This window comes from Apodemus sylvaticus, chromosome 3, assembly GCF_947179515.1.
Source record: "Apodemus sylvaticus chromosome 3, mApoSyl1.1, whole genome shotgun sequence".
Classification (NCBI taxonomy): Eukaryota; Metazoa; Chordata; class Mammalia; order Rodentia; family Muridae; genus Apodemus; species Apodemus sylvaticus.
In genome coordinates, this window is record NC_067474.1 from 124,823,127 (window position 1) to 124,842,153 (window position 19,027).

Sequence of the window (19,027 nt, forward strand, 5' to 3'; positions counted from 1 at the left end):
AATGCTTATAGACGGTTGTTTGAGGTTATGCTGGCTTAGTAAATTAGTGAATGTAGATCCTCCAATACCTGTGACTTCACTAGCACTAGTAGTTGTCTAGGTTCCAATACCAGATATGGTTCCCCTCTTATTGTATAGATCTTACATCCAGTTATAGATCCAGTTATATTGGTCGCTGCTGAGGTCTGCACGCTACCAGGGCACCTTCAGGCTCACCGTGCCATGCCAATCTCACTGTACCAATCTCACTGTGCCACACCAATCTCGCCATGCTGTGCCAATCATCCATGTGGTTCAGAGGCATCAAGGACAGATAGCATTAGCTCATTTTTAAAAAACCTTTTGGCCCTTGGGTGACTGGAGCTGACCGGTCCTAATCCCAGTCTAGCATTCACTGAAGCAAGAATGGTATTTTCTTTTATTTTCTTTTGTTATATATTATAATTACACATATACCCTGATTCATCTGGAAGCCAGAGTCAGCACAGCAAGGCTCATCCCCCCCCCAACTCTGTCCCAGCCATTACCATCCTCATCACCCCCACCTGAGTGTTTCCTATTTGTGTCTGAACAGCATATTGTTATATTTTGGTCAGTTCTTCATTTGTCTTTGTGTTGTCTGGGCAGTATTCTCTTAGGTAAATATGCCTCAGTTTACCTAGTCTTGCATGGGTGAGCCTTGGTTGCATTGGGGTTTTGGTTTCATGAACACTGATACTCTGTGGTTCCTGATACTCTGTGAATGCCCTGTGCCCATCCATTCTGTAAGTGGACATCCAGGACTGGGGTTACCAGACAAACTGGGGGCTCCTGGAACTTTAATAAATCACAACTTGCTTCAGTATTCCAAAAATGAGCAACCCTCTTCATCCTACATGGTCCTTCTACCAGAGGGAGACACTGTTGACTGTGTGTCTGTGCCTATATCTGTGTGTGTCTGTCTGAGGAAGGCGGTTGTGGCAGTCTGCTGAGTGGCCTCTGGCCACTCCCGCCTCATCCACCATAGATCTGGGCACAGGGTGGAGGCCTTCAGCCTCGTGTGACCCTCCAGTCTCCAGTCGCCTGCCTTGGACCCAGCTCTCTTCATCTCTCCCACACAGGATGAGAACATGGTGAGCTTCATCAAAGGTGGCATCAAGGTTCGGAACAGCTACCAGACTTACAAGTAAGTGTGGCCAGCCTGCGGAGAGCTGGGAGCCCGGGGCCAGAGTCTCTGACCTCCCCTCAGACTGCGCTGTGGGAGGCGCGGAGGCCAGGAAAGTGGGAGCTTGGATAGATTTCCGTACCTTTGGGCTTCCATTTTCTGGAATAATGTCCTCCTGGTTTTTTGGCTACACTGTGTATTTGGCTTCTTGAGTGCCTTGTCTGCTAGAGAAAACCTGTGTCCCAGCTTCTACACAAACAGCCTGGCCTGGTGGGCAGGAGACAGACAGACAGACAGATAGAGGACTTTAAGGAACAGCAGCAGAACTATACATTCATAAAGGCCCAGTCCAAATTCTACTTTCCCTTTTTTATTTTTTTAAGATTTATTTATTTATTGTATGTGAGTACACTGTCGCTGTCTTCAGACACACCAGAAGAGGGTGTCGGATCCCATTACATATGGTCGTGAGTTACCATGTGGTTGCTGGGAATTGAACTAAGGACCTCAGTGCTTTTTTTAACCAATGAGCCATCTCTCCAGACCCCCAGATCCTACTTTTCTTATGAAGTCTTCCTTGACCTTTTAACATATAGGGATAGCACATGTGCACACAGACATGGATACACACACTCACACACGGACACAGACACAGACACACACACACACACACACATACACACAGAGAGATGCATACACACAGATGCACACTCCCCAAGGGCTAGAATCATTCCCACACTCTGCCTGGATCCCTGATGCAGGTGCTCTGGGCCAGGGACGAGCTGTGCTGAGGGTGGAAAACCAGAGAGCACTTTCACCCACTGTGGTGATGCAGTCTCTGATCTACAAGTCTGCAAGCAGATACAGCTCTGAAACCTGGCCCTCCCTCCTGTAAGTGACCCAGTAGAACTTATTCCCCATGACACGTTGAGAACACTGCTGCCTTTCCCTCCTCCTCCAGAGTGACTTCCCCTGTACACCTAAAGAAGGCCTGTGCTGGGATTGTCCAGGGACAAGTAGACAAGTGCCACAGTCCCTTCAGTGTCCTTGCCAGCTTCCAGAAGGGTGACTGCAAAGTACCTGCCTGCCCAGGCCAGCTCTGCCCGCTCCCAGGCTGCCCTCTCTCACAGTGTGCTGCCCGAGTCTGATCCTCCCAAGAGCTCCCCTCCCAGTCTCTGCAGCCACTTCTATGTCACTCAGCTGCAGATGCTTAAGCCTGCCCTCAGGTCTCCAAATATACCTCGCTCATCAGTGCCGCCCAGCTCGCAGGCATGTTGTCTTTGTCAGAACTCTGCACCGGGCAGGCTCCAACTACTGACCTCCTAGGCCTTGGCTCACATCCTGGCTGTCCCACTGAGGGAGAGGCTTCTGCTCACGTGTAAAGAAAGGAGGTCAGGGATGTCTTAAACATCCTATACTGTGGACAGGTTCTCCCCTTTCCCCCAGCCAAGAATTATCCAGCCTAAGATGGCAATGGCGGCCAAAGGAGTGTATTGTACCATTGTGCCCCTGGGGCTAATGCTATGCCATTTAGAGGTGAGAAGCATCTGTCTGAGGTAGAAGAGAAGGAGGAGTGACAGCTATTTGGGTCCACCATTACTGAGTTCCTGACAGGGAGTTGGAGGGATGGATCCCAGCCTGGCCCCGGCATGCCATGCGGCTAAGCTGCACCCTTCCCACAGGGAACTGGATAGCCTCGTCCAGTCCTCGCAGTACTCTAAGGGAGAGAGTCATAGACACTTTGAAGGAGGGGTGAAGCTTGGCGTGGGAGCCTTCAACCTGGTGAGTGGGAACCCCTTATTTCTTGAGTTTCTGAGCCCCAGGTGTAGATCTCCAGCATGTTTTGTCCCACACAAGGCCACCCTTTTGTGCCTGGCTGTGTACTAGGCATGGGGCCCTGCGATGATTCTCAAATATCACCAGTCTTAAGGGGCTTGAGCAGGAATGTCACAGAGGGTGATAACCTCTAGAGAGTCCACATGTACCTGCACGGTAGCTTGAACCTCTGTGAGGTGAGGAATTATAGCCATAGAAATTGGCAACCTTGGGAAACCAGACTGTTTCTACCTCAGAGAGCTGGCTGGTAACAGGCTTACCGGGGCTAAGGAAGGAGACAGGTCTGAAAGCAGCTGAGACCCACAGGGGGCCGGGATCCACATTCTCTTCAGGGGCTCTGGGGAGGAAGATAAGCCGGCATTTGAACTGGCTCTGAAAAGACCCACCAGGAGTTCCAGACAGGGAAGGGTGTTCCAGGCTGAGGGAGCAGTGTGGGTGGGTCAGAGGGACCCAAATGCTGAGCCTGCTTGTGAAGGAAGGAGCTGGTCCAGGGAGCCATGCAAAGGCTGGTGTGTGTCTAGAAGGGGTGGCTGCCCTCTCACCTGAGTAAAGGGTGAGCCGTGGGCGGGGTCCTCTGACTTTCCCTAGGATGCCCTCCACACACCCACTGCCTCTGATCCCGCAGACGCTGTCCATGCTTCCCACTAGGATCCTGAGGCTACTGGAGTTTGTCGGGTTTTCAGGAAACAAGGTAAGTGTTTGGGTCCCCTCCATCTGCCCAGTCCAGGGTTGGAGCTGGGCGTGACGGGACTGAAGGGCCATGGCCTGGTGCAGGTCCTGGTCAGATCCCTCTTTGTGTGTGGCCCTGGAGCCAGTCTAGACCTGTTTGAGCCTCAGGCTTCCCTGAGGGTTTGGGAGGCCACAGATCTCTCCCTGCATGACAGTAAGGGTAGACACGAGGGTAGCTCCTCGAGGACCTGAGGCCACTTTGTCTTTGCATGGCATGTACTGGGAACCTGGTCTTCTCCTCTTGGTCACCTGCTCACTTCATGGCCTCGAGTTAGGCCTTCCATCTAAGATCAGCTTTTGGTACCCCATGACATCCGTGAGCTGTGCAGGGAGCCCTTCTGTGTGTGCATCACACTTTGAGAAGAACCAGAGAGTCACTGAGGACAAGACCCGGCACACCAGCAGGGGTTGGGCGGGAGGGAGCAGGGAGGTACCGAGTGTGGTGAGCAGAGCACTGTCCTGGATGTCAGAGTCGTCCCCAGCCTCCTCCCCTTCTCTCCACAATGCTAGTCAATTCCCTTTTCCCATGAGCCTCCTCTCTGTAAAATCAGAGACTTCACGTTGCCCTGAAGATGCTGGGAGAGGGTCTCATCTCTATCCCTTCCTGATATCAGACACACATCACTACACTAGTTTGTTTTACCTGTTATTTTTTCCAAAATAACATCATTTTTACCTAAATTTATTTAAAGGAAATGTTGTTATGCAAAATCCATCTTATTCCAATCATGAAAAAAATCATTAAGAGGCCCTTCCAACGCCGGGCATGATGGCTCACAGCTTTAATACTACCACTTAGAAGACAGAGGCAGAGGCAGGAGGATCTCTGTGAGTTCAAGGCCAGCAGCCTGATCTATATAGTAAGTTTCAGGGCAGATAGAGATACTTGGTAAGACCCTTTCTCAACAAACAAACCCAAAGAGTGACACATAATAGTCTTCAGATATAGGTATGAGGTTGGCCACAGCTCCGCCTGCTTGGCGTCTCCTTGTGGGCGAGAGCTGTGCTATGTGAGCCCAGACCTGGAGCTCCCCCAGGGCACCATCAAAGGACAGAACACAGGAGAGAAGCATCCACAAGCAAGGCTCTGAGGCTCCTCAGGCCCATCTGTGGCCCTTGGAAACCTCCTGTAGTACACAGCTGGACGCCCCAGGGCCTGGGGGGGTTGCTCCCTAGAGTGGGGGTGTCTCAGGAAGGCTGAGGTGAGAAGGTCAGCCCTGACCCACGGCATTCCCCACCCCCAACCCCAGCAGAGAAGCTGTGGATGGTTTGAGGCAGGCCAGGCCTACATTTGAGAAAGGGTGTGAGTGGTGAGGAAGGTAGATGGAGACTACACACACAGGTTAGGTCTGGTCCCAGAGATGTTCTGGAACATTCTCCCCCAGCAGGCCTTTCAAGGCCCCAGGCTTCCCCAGTTAGGATTATTTTCCTCAGCCATTCCTCCTCCCCTCCCCATCTCTCCACCTGCACAGGCTCATGGGAGGGGAGGCCGTCCTTTGCTCAGGGTCACAGTCCTGGCCTCACCACCCCGGCTCCAGAGAACAGGCACCTTATGGCTGCCCACCTGGGCCCCGCATTCTCTGGGAACCCACCCAGCCTGTCTTGTCCCCCAGGACTACGGGCTGCTGCAGCTGGAGGAGGGCGCGTCTGGGCACAGCTTCCGTGCCGTGCTGTGCGTCATGCTGTTGCTGTGTTATCACACCTTCCTCACCTTCGTGCTCGGTAGGAACCCAGTGTGCAAGATGGCAGGCTGCCGGGTGAGAGGCTGCCCGCAGGACTGGGGCCAAGCGGATGGCCGGCTGAACAGACACTTCCTAGCTGCTAGGATTCATCTGTGAAGTGGGGGTGATTGCGCCACCTTGTGGAAAATATGAAGGTTCTGTCCCTTCTGGGCCCAGGCTGAGAAAAGGCCTCCAGATTATTGAGCCTGTGATGTGACCAGGCAGTATCCACATTAGCTTGTTTAAGCCTCCTATCACTCTAGAGATAGGGAGAATCATTGTGCATCTCACAAGGGAAAGACAGTGGCCCCAAGAAGGCTTTGGCAGGTTGCTAGAGGGAGCACAGGCCACAACAGCAGGAACCCGAGCACTGTACCTCCCCACCACCTCCAGGTACAGGAAATGTCAACATCGAGGAGGCAGAGAAGCTGCTGAAGCCTTACCTGAACCGGTACCCCAAGGTGAGACCAACCCCTGCTGGGCACCTCCATGCCACCAGTACCCAGCGACCCACATGGGTCCTTACGGATATCATTGCAGGGCGCCATCTTCCTGTTCTTTGCTGGGCGGATTGAAGCCATCAAAGGAAATATTGATGCTGTGAGTGATGTGGGGCTCTCATGGGGTATCCCAGCCCAGCAAGAAGTTAGACACATAGAGGTGTCCTCGGGGGTAGGGTGAGGCTGTGAAAGGGCGGATGGAGAAGCATTCTGTCGGAGGTGGTCTGGGAGGAGAGAGGTGGTGCTTTTGATAGGAAGATACAGGATGCTGATATTGCTGGTCAGGAAAAGCTGCTGTCTAGGGCATGGGTAACTAGGCTGGATGTGGTGACTAGGGTGGGGGTGTGGTGAGGTAAGAAGGGAAAGAGCCAGGGAAAGGGACTGAACAATGTTTCTCAACCTGTGGGTCACAACCCCTTTCAAAGACCATCAGAAAATGTAGATATTTACAGTTCACAACAGTAACAAAAACTACAGTTATGAAGTAGCAATGAAAATAATTTTATGGTTGGGGAAATCACAACATGAGGAACTGTATTAAAAGGTCATAGCATTAGGAAGGTTGAGAACCACTGAGCTAGAGCTAGGGAAGATCACAGTCATAGCAACGTCCAGAGAACTACGCCAATATAGAAGGCTACGTCGGAGAGTCCTGCAAGTCTCCAGCAAGCCTCCTCAGGATAAATCCCTGGGTGTAGGTAACCATGGAAACTACTGTAGTCTTTGGTGTTTTCTCGGAGGCCCAGACATTATATCAGTATATTAACACCCTATCGGGCTAAGAAGACAATGCAATTGGTAAGCTGCTTGGCACAAAAGGAGAAGACCTGAGTTTAGTCCGCAGCACCCATGGGAAAGGCTAGACATGGTGGCATAAGGTTTGTTGGCAGCCAGCCTAGCCTGACTGGGGAACCCCCAGTCTCAGCGAGAAACCCTGTCTCAAAACAAAGATCGCTCCTGAGGAAAGACACCTGAGGTTGACTCCACTCACGTCCATGCACACGAGCACATAGGGAATATTACAGTAGTAATAGCTTGTGCTTCCTGCCCCCTCCCCCAGTGTGCTCCGCTCCAAGTACTCACTCAGGGACCAGAGGCCACCCTCCTGGATAACCTATAAGGTTCAGTGTCGAGCCAGCACAGGAAGCCAGATTCCCTGGCTTCCACGACCATCATGCCTCACGGGAGGCCATCCCTGCTGTGGAGTTAAAGGGTGCAGAGGCTGTGGGGGCCAGGAGGCCCTCCCCAAGCTGACCTGTGCTTGTCCACAGGCTGTCCGGCGCTTTGAAGAGTGCTGCGAGGCCCAGCAGCACTGGAAGCAGTTCCACCACATGTGCTACTGGGAGCTGATGTGGTGCTTTACCTACAAGGGCCAGTGGAAAATGGCCTACTTCTACGCCGACCTGCTGAGCAAGGAGAACTCCTGGTCCAAGGTGGGCTGACACTGTGGGTCAGGGGTCACCCAGATAAGCCGAGGAGCCTCAGAGCTAAGGGCCAGCCCCCTGACTGAACACAGATGTGTCCACTGGGATCTAAACAGAGCCAAATGTTTGAACAGGACTCAGGGTTGGGAGGATCTAAAAGCTGTGACAAGCAGAGAAACTTGATTTGGTGCTGGGCACTGAGTCCAGGGCCTTGTCTATCCATGCTAAGCATTCCCTGCATCCTGAGCTACATCCCTCCAAATCTAAAGTGTCAGCATAGCTATTTATCACATGTCTAGCATGTGCTGTCTGAACTGTCTACTGTGACTGGTGGCTGACACACTTGGGTGGCGCCAGGCACAGGGACACGCCCAGCGTGGAACATGGCTAGCACCACCAACACACTGTTTACACTTTATGTAATTTTTATCAAATGGCCCCAAGTAGGTCTAAGAAGGTACAACCTTTGAGGGGAGTCAGGGAGGAGGACTTAGGAGGACGGTAGAGCACAAAGCAGGCCCAGGGCTCAGGTGCTCCTGAGAGGCTGTGTCCAGGGTAAGGGCAGTGCTGAAAGTGAGGCAGCATGCCAGAAGCCACTTGCTAGAAGCTGACAGGTACTGTCTGCCTGGCACAGCCTAGGTTCCTACTCCAGTGAGGCAAACATTTGTGGAATTAGAGGCCAAACAGCTGACCCCAAGGAGAAAGGCCTTAGGTCAGAAGTGAGTGTGGTCCACCTGATGTCCCTGGACGACTTGACTGTATATGAGTCACTGCATAGCCAGACTGAATCCTGGTTGTCAGTGAGGGTAAGAGGTCTGTCGGAGTGGAGGTGGGGAGGCCCCAAGAGAAAGTTTTCACAGGCAGAAGCCTGGGGGGAGCTATGGAGGGAGGGGGAAGAAATACCATCAGATGGAGTTGGGGCAGGTCATGGAAAGCCTGAGAGACCTTCTGAACTTTGTTATAACTGGGGCAGAGAGGGCCTTGAACTCTTGTGCTGTGGGCAGTCTTGGTGCCAGGCCTTAGCCTAGGCCAAGAAGATTCAGAGGGAACAAAGGGAAGACACTGAAGGCGCATCCTGGAGAGACATGAAGCACAGAAAATATACAGTGTTTGATGTTGGCTTTCAGTGAAAAAACTCTCCAGTCAGAGACAAGGGGGTACAGTCAAAGGGTGGGCTGTGTGTCTCTTGAAGGACCGTTTGGGCTGCTGTGGGCTGCAGGTGGAGCCCCCCCCCCCATCTGGAGCAGGGCAATGCCTGGGATTAAAAGCTTGTGCCACCATATCTGGCTGTCACAGGGCTTTTAGTCTTGTCCAGCATTCCCCTGTGGCTTACTGATTTCCATCTGTCTCTATCCCCTTGTCCCATCATGTGACGTATGGACTACGTGTTCCTCTTGATTATATGAAACCGCATATTAACTATCTTTCATATGTCGTAGCTATTATCCAGTAACTCTGTTTGTGTGCTGGAGCATATTTGGCATGTGGATCTGTGAGGGAGGCCAGACACTGGCTTCCAGATGTCATTCTCTGTTGTTCTCCACATTATTTTTTGAGGTGATGTGTCTCTTCGTAGTACCTGAAACCTTGCCATTTCAGCTGTGTGGGCTTGCCAGTGAACTCTAGGGACCTTCCTGTATCTGCCCTGCTCCAACTCCGCCCCACACACCAGTCCCAAGCTGGGGTTAGAGACGCCTGCAAGAAAACCTGGCTTTACCCATGTGCTGAAGATCTCAGCTCAGGCACAGCTCAGGCTCGGCTCAGGCTCGGCTCAGGCTCGGCTCAGGCTCGGCTCGGGTCGGCTCAGGCTCGGCTTAGGCTCGGCTCAGGCTCGGCTCGGGTCGGCTCAGGCTCGGCTCGGCTCGGGTCGGCTCAGGCTCGGCTCAGGCTCGGCTCAGGCACGCCTATGCAGCGGGCGTCCTACACACTCAGCATCACCCAGACATTTTACTTTTTTTTTCCTGGATTTTTTTTCATCTGAGAGAAGGAAACTTCAATCCAGAAAATGTCTCCATAAGATCAGGCTGTTGGCAAGCCTGTAGGAATATTTTTTTTTTAGATTAGTGACTGATGTGGAAGGGCGGTGTCACCCCGGTGGTCCTGGGGTGGTGGTTTTAGAAGAAAACAGGCTGAGCAAGCCATGCTGAGTCAGGCAGTGAGCAGCCCCTCCACGGCCTCTGCATCGGCTCCTGCCTCCAGGTTCCTGCCCTGCTTGAGTTCGTGCCCTTGCTACTCGCTATGATCAACTGTTGTATGGAACTGTGGGCGAAATAAGCCCTTCCCTCCTCTGTGTGGCCATCATGTTTCACCACAGCCATAGAAACCCAAATAGTCTCTCACCCCAGCTCAGGCCTAGAACTCATTGTGTAGCTCAGGCTGTCTGTAAACTTGCAGCCATTCTTCTGCCTTAGCCTAAGAATCGTTAGGATTACAGGTGAGAGACATCACCTCATTTTAAAAATTGACTTTTTGGGTTAGCACACAAAAGTATTGGTTTTATTGTGACATTTTCATACATATATGAAAGTATATAGTGTACTTTGCTTATCTTCAGGCTCCTTCTTCCCAGTCCCCTCCCTTTCTCCAAAGTCTTTCTTTCATGTCATATATATATCTCGATATAGTTCTATATCCATCCATCCATCCATCCATCCATCCATTTCTGGTTTGCTTTCTGTTGCCATGATCAACACCATGACTGTGCCAGCTAGTTTTACGTCAACTTGACAGAGGCTAGAGTCATCATCAGAGAAAAGGGAGCCTCAGTTGAGAAAATGCCTCAAGATCCAGCCACAGGCAAGACTATAGGGCATTTTCTTAACTAGTGATTGATGTGGGAGGGCCCAGAGCATTGTGGGTAGTATACTCCTGGGATGGTGGTCCCAGGTTCTAGAAGAAAGGAGGCTGAGAAAGCCATAGGGGAAGCCAGTAAACAGCATTCCTCTATGACCTCTGAGTCAGCTCCTGCCTCCAGGTTCCTGCCCTCACTGCTTTTGATGATGAACTGATATACAGAACAGTCAGTAAACCCTTTCCTCCCCAAGTTGCTTTTGGTCATGGTGTTTCATCATAGCAAGTTAACTAAGATAATTAGTACCAGGATAATGGGGTATTGTTATGACATACCTAACCATGTTTGGGGAAGAATAATGGAAGGACTTTGAAATTTGGGGCTAGAAAAGCCAGTGAGTGTTCAAAGCATGGTGAGCCATAGTGTTTGCTTGAAGCCAGCACACTTCAGGGATAATGTGTGACTTACCCAGGCAGTACAGGTTTTGAAGGCAGGAAGGACTCATGACATGCAGCTGAGGCTTAGCACTGTGAGGGACCTGGATAGATACTGAGAAGGTGCAGCCTCAGTAGCAGTTGAGGCTCACTCCTTTAGGTATAGCTACATTCGGGAGGGGTGTACTCAGTCGGATGTTAGCTCTTTTATGTTTGTGAATAATGTCCATACTGATTTCTATACTGGCCGCACCAATCTTTACCAATGTTTGCTGTTGTTGGCTTTCTTGAATGTAGTTTTGGTTTGTGTTTCCCTTATGGCTAAGGATGTTGAACATTTTCCCAAATATTTATTGTCTATTTATATCCCAAATATTGTCTCTGTTTTGTAAACTTATGTATTTTGTTAATTATTGTGTATTATTATGGTGGGCATGTCAGTGTGTATGTGGACTTTATTCTCCCCTTTTCCCCTTTTGTAGGTCCCTGGCATTGAACTCAGGTCGTTATGCTTATATAACAACCTCTTTACCTGTTGAGCTATCTAGATGACCCCCCCCCCCCTTTTTGAGATAAGGTCTCACTTAGCTCAGGCTGGCCTCAGACTTACAATGAAACAAAGACTAAACATGAACAGATTCATGATCTACCTGCCCTGACTTCCCAGCTGCTGCAGTTACAGACATGCATCTCCACACCTGGACCCAACTCATTTGCTAATTGGTTGTCAGTCAGACCTTTTATACTCTTTTAAGACATCACAAGGTTTTTGACCTGGTTATTTCAAGCTAATTGGAACGTTTTAAATTCTTAGTTTAAAAACCCAAATAAACTGAATTAGTTTGGGGGCAGTGGTCTAATAAGAAAGATGTTCCTGGGGGTGGGCGATGTCTCCATTGCTTATGCAACTGATTTTGGATTTGTGTATATGTGTTCCTGCCATGTCTTTACTAAATTCAGAATGTATCACAGGTATTCAGTCTAGACAAAACTAGACAGGAGGTACAGGCCTTGGAATGCAGTGCACCATGTCAGGGACAGGGAAGACCCACAGGTATGGGCAACAATGACACCGTGTTAAAGGGTCCATGAGGGGATTCCATTACCCACAAAGACGAGGTTGGCCTGTTTGAAGGGTAGACCACTGAGGGTCTGTGCTCCAGCACGGAGAGTGCAGTCCAGTGTTCCAGGATGTCCTGATGATAACTTTTCCTCCAGTTCTATTTTAGCTACTGGCAGGCATTTTCCTTGGCCGAGCTGTCCTGGGAGGCAGCTGTTTCAAAATTTGGCCACTTGAGGGCAGTACTAAGCCAAAGGCCTCTAACCCTGTCTTTCTTTTTTCTTTTTCTTTTTCTTTTTTTTTTTTCGATTTTATTTGGAAGCATACATATTTATTTATCTTTATTCGATATATTTTTTATTTACATTTCAAATGATTTCCCCTTTTCAGGCTCCCCCATTCCCGAAAGTCACATAAGCCCCCTTCCCTCCCCCTGTTCTCCCATCCACCCCTTCCCACTTCCCTGTTCTGGTTTTGCCCTATACCGCTACACTGAGTCTTTCCAGAACCAGGGGCCACTCCTCCTTTCTTCTTGTACCTCATTTGATGTGTGGATTGTTTTGGGTATTCCAGTTTTCTAGGCTAATATCCACTTATTAGTGAGTGCATACCATGATTGATCTTTTGAGACTGGGTTACCTCACTTAGTATGATGTTCTCCAGCTCCATCCATTTGCCTAAGAATTTCATGAATTCATTGTTTCCGATGGCTGAATAGTACTCCATTGTGTAGATATATATACCACATTTTTTGCATCCATTCTTCCATTGAGGGACACCTGGGTTCTTTCCAGCTTCTGTCTATTATAAATAGGGCTGCTATGAACACTGTGGGACTTTATGCCGGATGTGCAGGTCACTCTGCAGCTGAAGCAGGCCTCCCCACATTCCCCCGTCATATAAGCAAGTCGTCATCTGTGTCCCATGCATGTGCGACCTATCTACCTGCACGCATATGGGTGCCCTTGAGTCTCTGAGTCTTCCCGCTATCCTGCAGGCCACCTGCAGTCACTGTTTCCCCTCCATGCTGCTCAGCTTGGTCTCTCGATGGGGCCAAGACGGAGAGGGAGGCCGCTTTGCAGGCACCCAGCCCCCACCTCTAAACTCCACAGTTGCTGCAGCCTCGTCCCCTGGGGGCTTAGTGATTATAAATCTCTACAGAACTGACCGTGAGGGGAATGTCATGTGGCACTCACCGTGACTAGAGGAAGGGCTGCTCACATCTCGCTGCTGTCTCCCACAGGCCACCTACATCTACATGAAGGCTGCCTACCTCAGCATGTTTGGCAAGGAAGACTACAAGCCATTCGGGGATGATGAGGTGGAGCTATTCAGGTGGGCCCCATCACGGTGCTCCCGCTGCAGGGCTTACTGCGGACAGACGATCAGGCTCTGCTCATGACTGAGTTGGAGTGATAGGATAGGTACTCCCAGCTCTAAGCCGCCTGTGCCGTTATTCCCCTCTGGCCACCACTCTGTGCCAGTGCTGCTGCTGGTTAGAATCCTGCAAATGTCTTGTCAGAATCTTGTAGCACTCATCTCTTTCATCTGGTCACTCGGACAAGGACCCTATCTTGGTCACTTTTCCGGTGCTGTGATAAAGCACCATGGCTGATGGCTCCACAAGTCCATCACACCAGGAATGGCAGCAGGAGTGCAGTGATAAAGGGGTGGGCATGGTAACAACAGTAGGGGAGGCTGTGCACGCACTCCCAGTTTGCCCCCAGTGACCTTTAGCACAATCATATTTCCTAAACCTCTCCACAAAACAGCACCACCCACTGGCATCCAAGTGTTGAAATCCCTGCAGGGGACATTTTTCATTGAAACCACCAGACTCTGAGGTACAAAGGTACATCAGCTGAGTTTGCTAGAGCCACAGAGAGAAGCACAGACAGTCATTGAGTCAAACCAACAGCATTAAAACCATTGCCCAACTGGGACACCTTGGACAATTTTTTTGAGAAGCAGGCTAGTTTTGCAACTGGAAAAGGTATTTTGAAGACCCTGCAGTAGAACCTGGAACCAAGGGGGCTGACACCCCCCCCCATTATTTTTCATTATTATTTCATTATTTTATCTTCTCATTATTCTCTTTATCACCTATTTGCCTTTTGTGAGAGTCAAAGGTTAACCTGGAGTTGGAGGATGGTGTCTAGGGCTCTCCTGGCATGGAGATGAGGCTGGCCAGCTTTATTGACAGGCCTTTGTTAGTGCTGAAACAGCACTGTATGGCAGAGCCTGCTGCTAGAGCAAACTGTGGCCCTAGCTCACAGAATTCTCCCCACAACCCGAGAGGAGGTAGTACAATCTACTGTTGAGATTAGAAAACAGACCCAGAGAGGTTCTGCAACGAATAAGCAGCAAGGAATCTGGGGTGACCTCACCCATCAGTTTTTTCCTGAGCCCATAGAGCTAGGGGTCTGAGATCCCAACCACACCCAGTGGCCCGGCAGCTGGTAGTGGGTGAGGCTCCAGTCAAGGCATGCCCAGATGTGTGCATTGTATTCTATCCCTGAAACAGCTGAGGCGGCCACAGTTCAGGAGGCTGGAGTTAATTAAGGGTTTGAGTTGTTTGCCTGTGTAAGTCCCTCTTTTCTCTGGGTGTTGGTCATGCCTGTGAAACTGGGATTAGACTTTTGTGGGCCCTCCCAGGAAGGCCTGGGCGTAGAGGGGAGATAACTAAGAGGCAGGCCTAGAAGATGCCCAGATACATTCTTACACTGCGAGCTCTGCAACCTTTGCTCAACCACCTTCGAAAGTAATCAGGTCACACAGGAACTGTGAAATGAGACCATAACCACAGGCTGCCTTGCACCTTGAAATACTTTGAGTCAAGCTCTTTCATCAGACAGTGTGGAAACTGAAGTGTAGATAGGCAAGCAAAGGCTGGAGACCTGTTCTCCCTATGCTCCTGCTCTTGTTGCTGGGGGCTTGGCCATGTTAGGCAGGAGCTCTCCCACTGACTTGCATTATCAACCCTTCTTTCCCATTTCTTCAGGGCCGTGCCAGGTTTGAAGCTCAAGATTGCTGGGAAATCTCTACCCACAGAGAAGTTTGCTATCCGGAAGTCCAGGCGCTACCTCTCCCCCAACCCCATCTCCTTGCCAATCCCTGCTCTGGTGGGTAGGAAGAGATCCTCTGGGGCAGAAGGTGGATAAAGGGATCAGAAAGGGTGTCACAATTCACCTGGGCTGGGAGGCAGGCCAGCAGGCTGCACGATGCCTCAAGAACAGCTCTCCTAGATACTAGATAATACCCCAGCCCCAAGCAGAGGGATCACCTGGCTGTCTTGTTTCTACAATGACTGTTCTGTTGTCACAGGGTTCTAATTGCTATTTACATAGTCATTGTCATTAGATCAACCTTTTCTGAAGTTAGGGTTGGGGTCTCAGGCCAGGATGTTTGACTCTGAACAAAACCTTCATGGTAGGGGATATAAAGCCTAAAGCAGGTCATTAGTAACTTGAATAGCTCACATAGATGGAGTAAAAAAAAAATTGAATTCAGAGATGTAAGGCTCCAGAGCCTAAATCTAGGGCCACTGTTAGGCTAATTCCATTAATTACTAGAGCTGGCATCAAATAAGATGAGTCCAGAAAAGTAGGAGCCTGCTCTGCTTGTTGGATAAACTTTCCTGTTCAAAAGAGTGCTACCTTTGGGGGGGGGTCTTTCTACCTACTTTAAAGTCAGCTCTGCCTTGGCACCTGGTCCAATTCTAAAGGATTTTACAGCCTGAGTGTGGCAGCACATGTCTGTAATCTCAGCATGTGGGAGGTAGAGAGAAGAGGGTTATCCTCAAGCTACATGGCCAATCTGGAATACAAGAGACCCTATCTCAAAACGAGAACTAGCTTAAGATGTACAATAAATTTATTACTGTCAAAATGGGGATGGGGTGCTATGGGAAGGGCCCAAGTGACTATACCCACTTCTGTAGAAAGTCATCTGTGGGTAAGTACACTGGAAGGACAGGGTATGTACTGCTGGTTCTTCTAGTTTTTTACTCTTGAGACCACAGAGCAACTTAAGGATCAGTGACCTAAATCTACATTGAAACAAAAACCCTAACAATCTTTAGGGCATTCAGCATCCATCACTTGTTGATGGTTTAGGAAATATGACTCTAAGTTATTGAAATTTAATGACTTTCTTGTCAATCAAGTTGAGGAAAACAGGATCAGGATGTATTCTAATCTCAAGAGGAGGCTGCCATCCTTGAACCTGCTGTTGTAGGGAAAGAGACAGTCTTAGGCTCGACTGAGATGCTGAGATGCTTATAGTAGCTTCCTCCAGTAAGGGAGGCCCTGCCAGCTGAAGCAGGGAGGGTTCCCTGAACAGTGCTGGGCATGGCCTAGTCCTCAAGAAAGAAAGGAGTTTGGATGCAAGGAGGGTATGCTAGCATCATGCAAGGTACAGTAGGGAAGTAGCTGAACCCTACTGGCTGTTGGGCTACCCTAAACCCTTATGGAATAGATAACCTCAATGGCAAATCCCTGGTAAAGCTGCTTCCACAATGCCCTCAATCCTACAGCTTTATAGGCTTAAAGGAGACCCGAAGATCAGGGATCCAAAGGCCTCAGGACCGTTTGAACTGAGTTGCCTGTTTTACAGATAGTAAAACTGAGGCCCTGCTGAGGCAGAGACCTAGGACTGACGTGCCCCACTCCCTCTCAGGAAATGATGTACATCTGGAATGGCTATGCTGTGATTGGGAAGCAGCCGGAACTCACTGACGGGATGCTAGAGGTCATCACCAAGGCTGAACAGATGCTGGCATTGGGCCCAGGTGACTACCCTCAGGCTCTTGACCCTGACAGGCTAGGTCAGGTCTTTAGTTCAAGGTTCCTCTGCCAAAAATGTCTTCCTTTTCCCTCTATCCTACTAACCAACCTTTTACAAGACCAGTGCTAGCTCCTCTCAGCAAGTGTCCCTTCTTGTCCAGGGCCTTCTCTTGAGCGTCCTCCAGTCACTCCTAATTCACTCTGGAGCCATTATCTCAATATCTGTCTTTTCTTCTCAGATGTGAGTCCCCTGAGGTGAATTGTGTCTTGATTCACCTGTGTCCTGGGTTCCACAGAGGGGCTCCCTGAGTAACTTGCAGGAGTGAGCAAGTCTACCTTCTTCCCCCACACTCTATTCTCAGAGAATGAGTTCTCAGCAGATGATGACTGCTTGGTCAAATTGCTGAAAGGCCTGTGTCTGAAATACCTGGGCCGAATCCAGGAGGCAGAGGAGAATTTCAGGAGCGTTTTTGCCAAGTAAGTGCCTTTGGCTACTCCCGCTGGGCTTGGAATCTCCATCCTCCTACTCCTCCAACCAACTCATTCCCATACATTTGCTGATGTCTACTCTGTGCCAGGATAAGAGATACCAGAAAATGCTGTCAGGGCAATGGTTAATTTGGATGCTTATAGCTCATGGTTTGAATCTTAGCACTTGGGAGGCAGAGGCAGCAGGATTTCTAAGTTTGAGGCCAAGACACATCAAGACCTTGTTCCAATAAACAAACACAAATAAATTAATTTGGAAGTTTAGCTGGAAGACAAAAATCAAGGAGAAAGTTTTAAGTGCTGTTATCAGAAGCTAACAACAGTGCAGACCTTTCCTGCCTGAAACTATAGAGAAAGGCCAGACTAAGAAGAGTCTTGTCTTCACAGGATGAAGGCAGATGATCAGGGAAGGATATGGCAAGAAAGACTGTGCTTCCTGTCCCAGACAGAATGGAGCAAGGGTCAGAGATACCGAGATAGGTCCCAATCTGGAGAGACAGTGGCTGGGACTGAAATAGGGAGGCGAGCTAAGGATGCCAGCAGGCTCTGGTGAAGATCTCAGCTTTTCTAAGGTAAGGACTTGAAGTTCTGAGAAGGCTGTGGATGTCTGCTTCTGTTTTGCAGTGAAAAGAAGATTAAATATGACCATTACCTGATTCCAAATGCCCTCCTGGAGCTGGCCCTGCTATTTATGGAGCAAGGCAGAAATGAAGAGGCCATCAAACTCCTAGAGTCTGCAAAGTAAGGCTTGGTCAATCCTCATATTTCCTATCTGTGCTACAACAGAGCTTTCCCCTCAGTTTACAAATAATTGGCTGGAATTCTTGAGACAGGAAGTGAGCTTCCAATGGCTCACCCTAAGCCAGCTGTAGAGCTGGTATAGACGTAAGTCCCCAACAGGACCAGAGTGGTAAGAGTGGCCCCTTTTAAAAAAGCCTTCCGTTGGGCAGGGCTCAGCTTAGTCTTGAATCCCTTTTAAAGTCCTAAAAACTACAAAGTTCTCAAGCTGTATATGGAGAGGGTGGTGTCTCACATAGCTCAAATGGGGGCTGGAGCATGACTCACCTCCAAGAATAGTTGAGCTACACCTGTCTGATCCTCTGCTCCCCTTTAGGCAAAACTACAAGAATTACTCCATGGAGTCAAGGACACATTTTCGAATCCAGGCAGCCACACTCCAGGCCAGATCTTCCCTAGAAGATGGCAACAGATCTCTAGTCTCATCAGCGTCCTTGTAGCTTTCTGCAGCACTTTTGGGCTAGAAGATGAACAGACAGCTAGCTGGACAGAGCTCCTGGAAACATTTCAAAAGATCACCTCCCCTGCCCTGCCCTGCCCTTCCTTGGGGTCCACCTGGTGCTGCAGTAGGATTGCACAAGAATATCAGTGCAGAAGCAAAGGCACCATCTTTTACCAGTGTGGCCAAAGCCTTCACACATACGGGTACTTGTTTTACACTGTGATGTTTAAGAGAATGTATGAACAGTTTACATTTCTTTAGAAATATATTGATGGGCTTATAGTTGGTAAAACTACCCCCCCCCCAGAAAAACCAAACAAAACCCCTGACTGCCTGTAAATTTGTTACTTCCTGTTCTGGAGGTAATCTCTCTACATGCTATTAAAGGCCAAACTGCTTTTTTGAGGACAGGAGTGCCTAGCATCTGAGACTTTGGCTTCAAAGTTTACACTGCAAATTCCAGGATAGCCGGAATTACACAGTGAGACACTGGGTCTAAAAATAAATAAATAAAACAATTAAGTTGCTAACATTTAAACTGGAGTTTTTATATAAATTTTTGTCTTCTAATTGAAAAAAATAGACAAGAGACTCAGAAGCTCAAGCCATTCTTGGGAGAGTGTGAAACCAGATGAGATACTTAAGAACCTTGTTTAAAACTAAAACATACGTGGAAAAGATCTGGCAATAGTAAGCCTTAACAAGACAGTAAACAGGAGGCTACCCTACAGCCTGTTAATTATTATGTTGCCAAAACAAAACACTTTATCATGATGATCCTTTTTCTCACTTAAATCTTTTTTTTTCAGAACTATACAAAAGAATCCTTTCTACAGACAATCCCTTTAAAAGTATGTTTTTTTTCTAAAGCCTAG

The 19,027-nt window shown here is 49.2% G+C and overlaps 1 protein-coding gene across 1 annotated transcript in view; it reads left to right on the forward strand.

Annotated features, from left to right (window-relative positions):
- The window catches only part of Ttc39a (tetratricopeptide repeat domain 39A), a 40,162-nt gene extending 21,487 nt beyond the window's left edge, over positions 1–18,675 (forward strand). Inside the window, exons 6-18 of the mRNA XM_052176993.1 lie at positions 1,101–1,165; positions 2,827–2,926; positions 3,606–3,671; positions 5,323–5,431; positions 5,824–5,891; positions 5,971–6,030; positions 7,202–7,363; positions 12,883–12,974; positions 14,641–14,761; positions 16,317–16,428; positions 16,786–16,900; positions 17,537–17,653; positions 18,027–18,675. Of these exons, the coding sequence (XP_052032953.1) occupies positions 1,101–1,165; positions 2,827–2,926; positions 3,606–3,671; positions 5,323–5,431; positions 5,824–5,891; positions 5,971–6,030; positions 7,202–7,363; positions 12,883–12,974; positions 14,641–14,761; positions 16,317–16,428; positions 16,786–16,900; positions 17,537–17,653; positions 18,027–18,150 (1,311 nt within the window). The 3' untranslated portion in view covers positions 18,151–18,675. The remainder of the gene's footprint in view (positions 1–1,100; positions 1,166–2,826; positions 2,927–3,605; positions 3,672–5,322; positions 5,432–5,823; positions 5,892–5,970; positions 6,031–7,201; positions 7,364–12,882; positions 12,975–14,640; positions 14,762–16,316; positions 16,429–16,785; positions 16,901–17,536; positions 17,654–18,026) is intronic.
- The last annotated feature ends 352 nt before the right edge of the window (positions 18,676–19,027 follow it).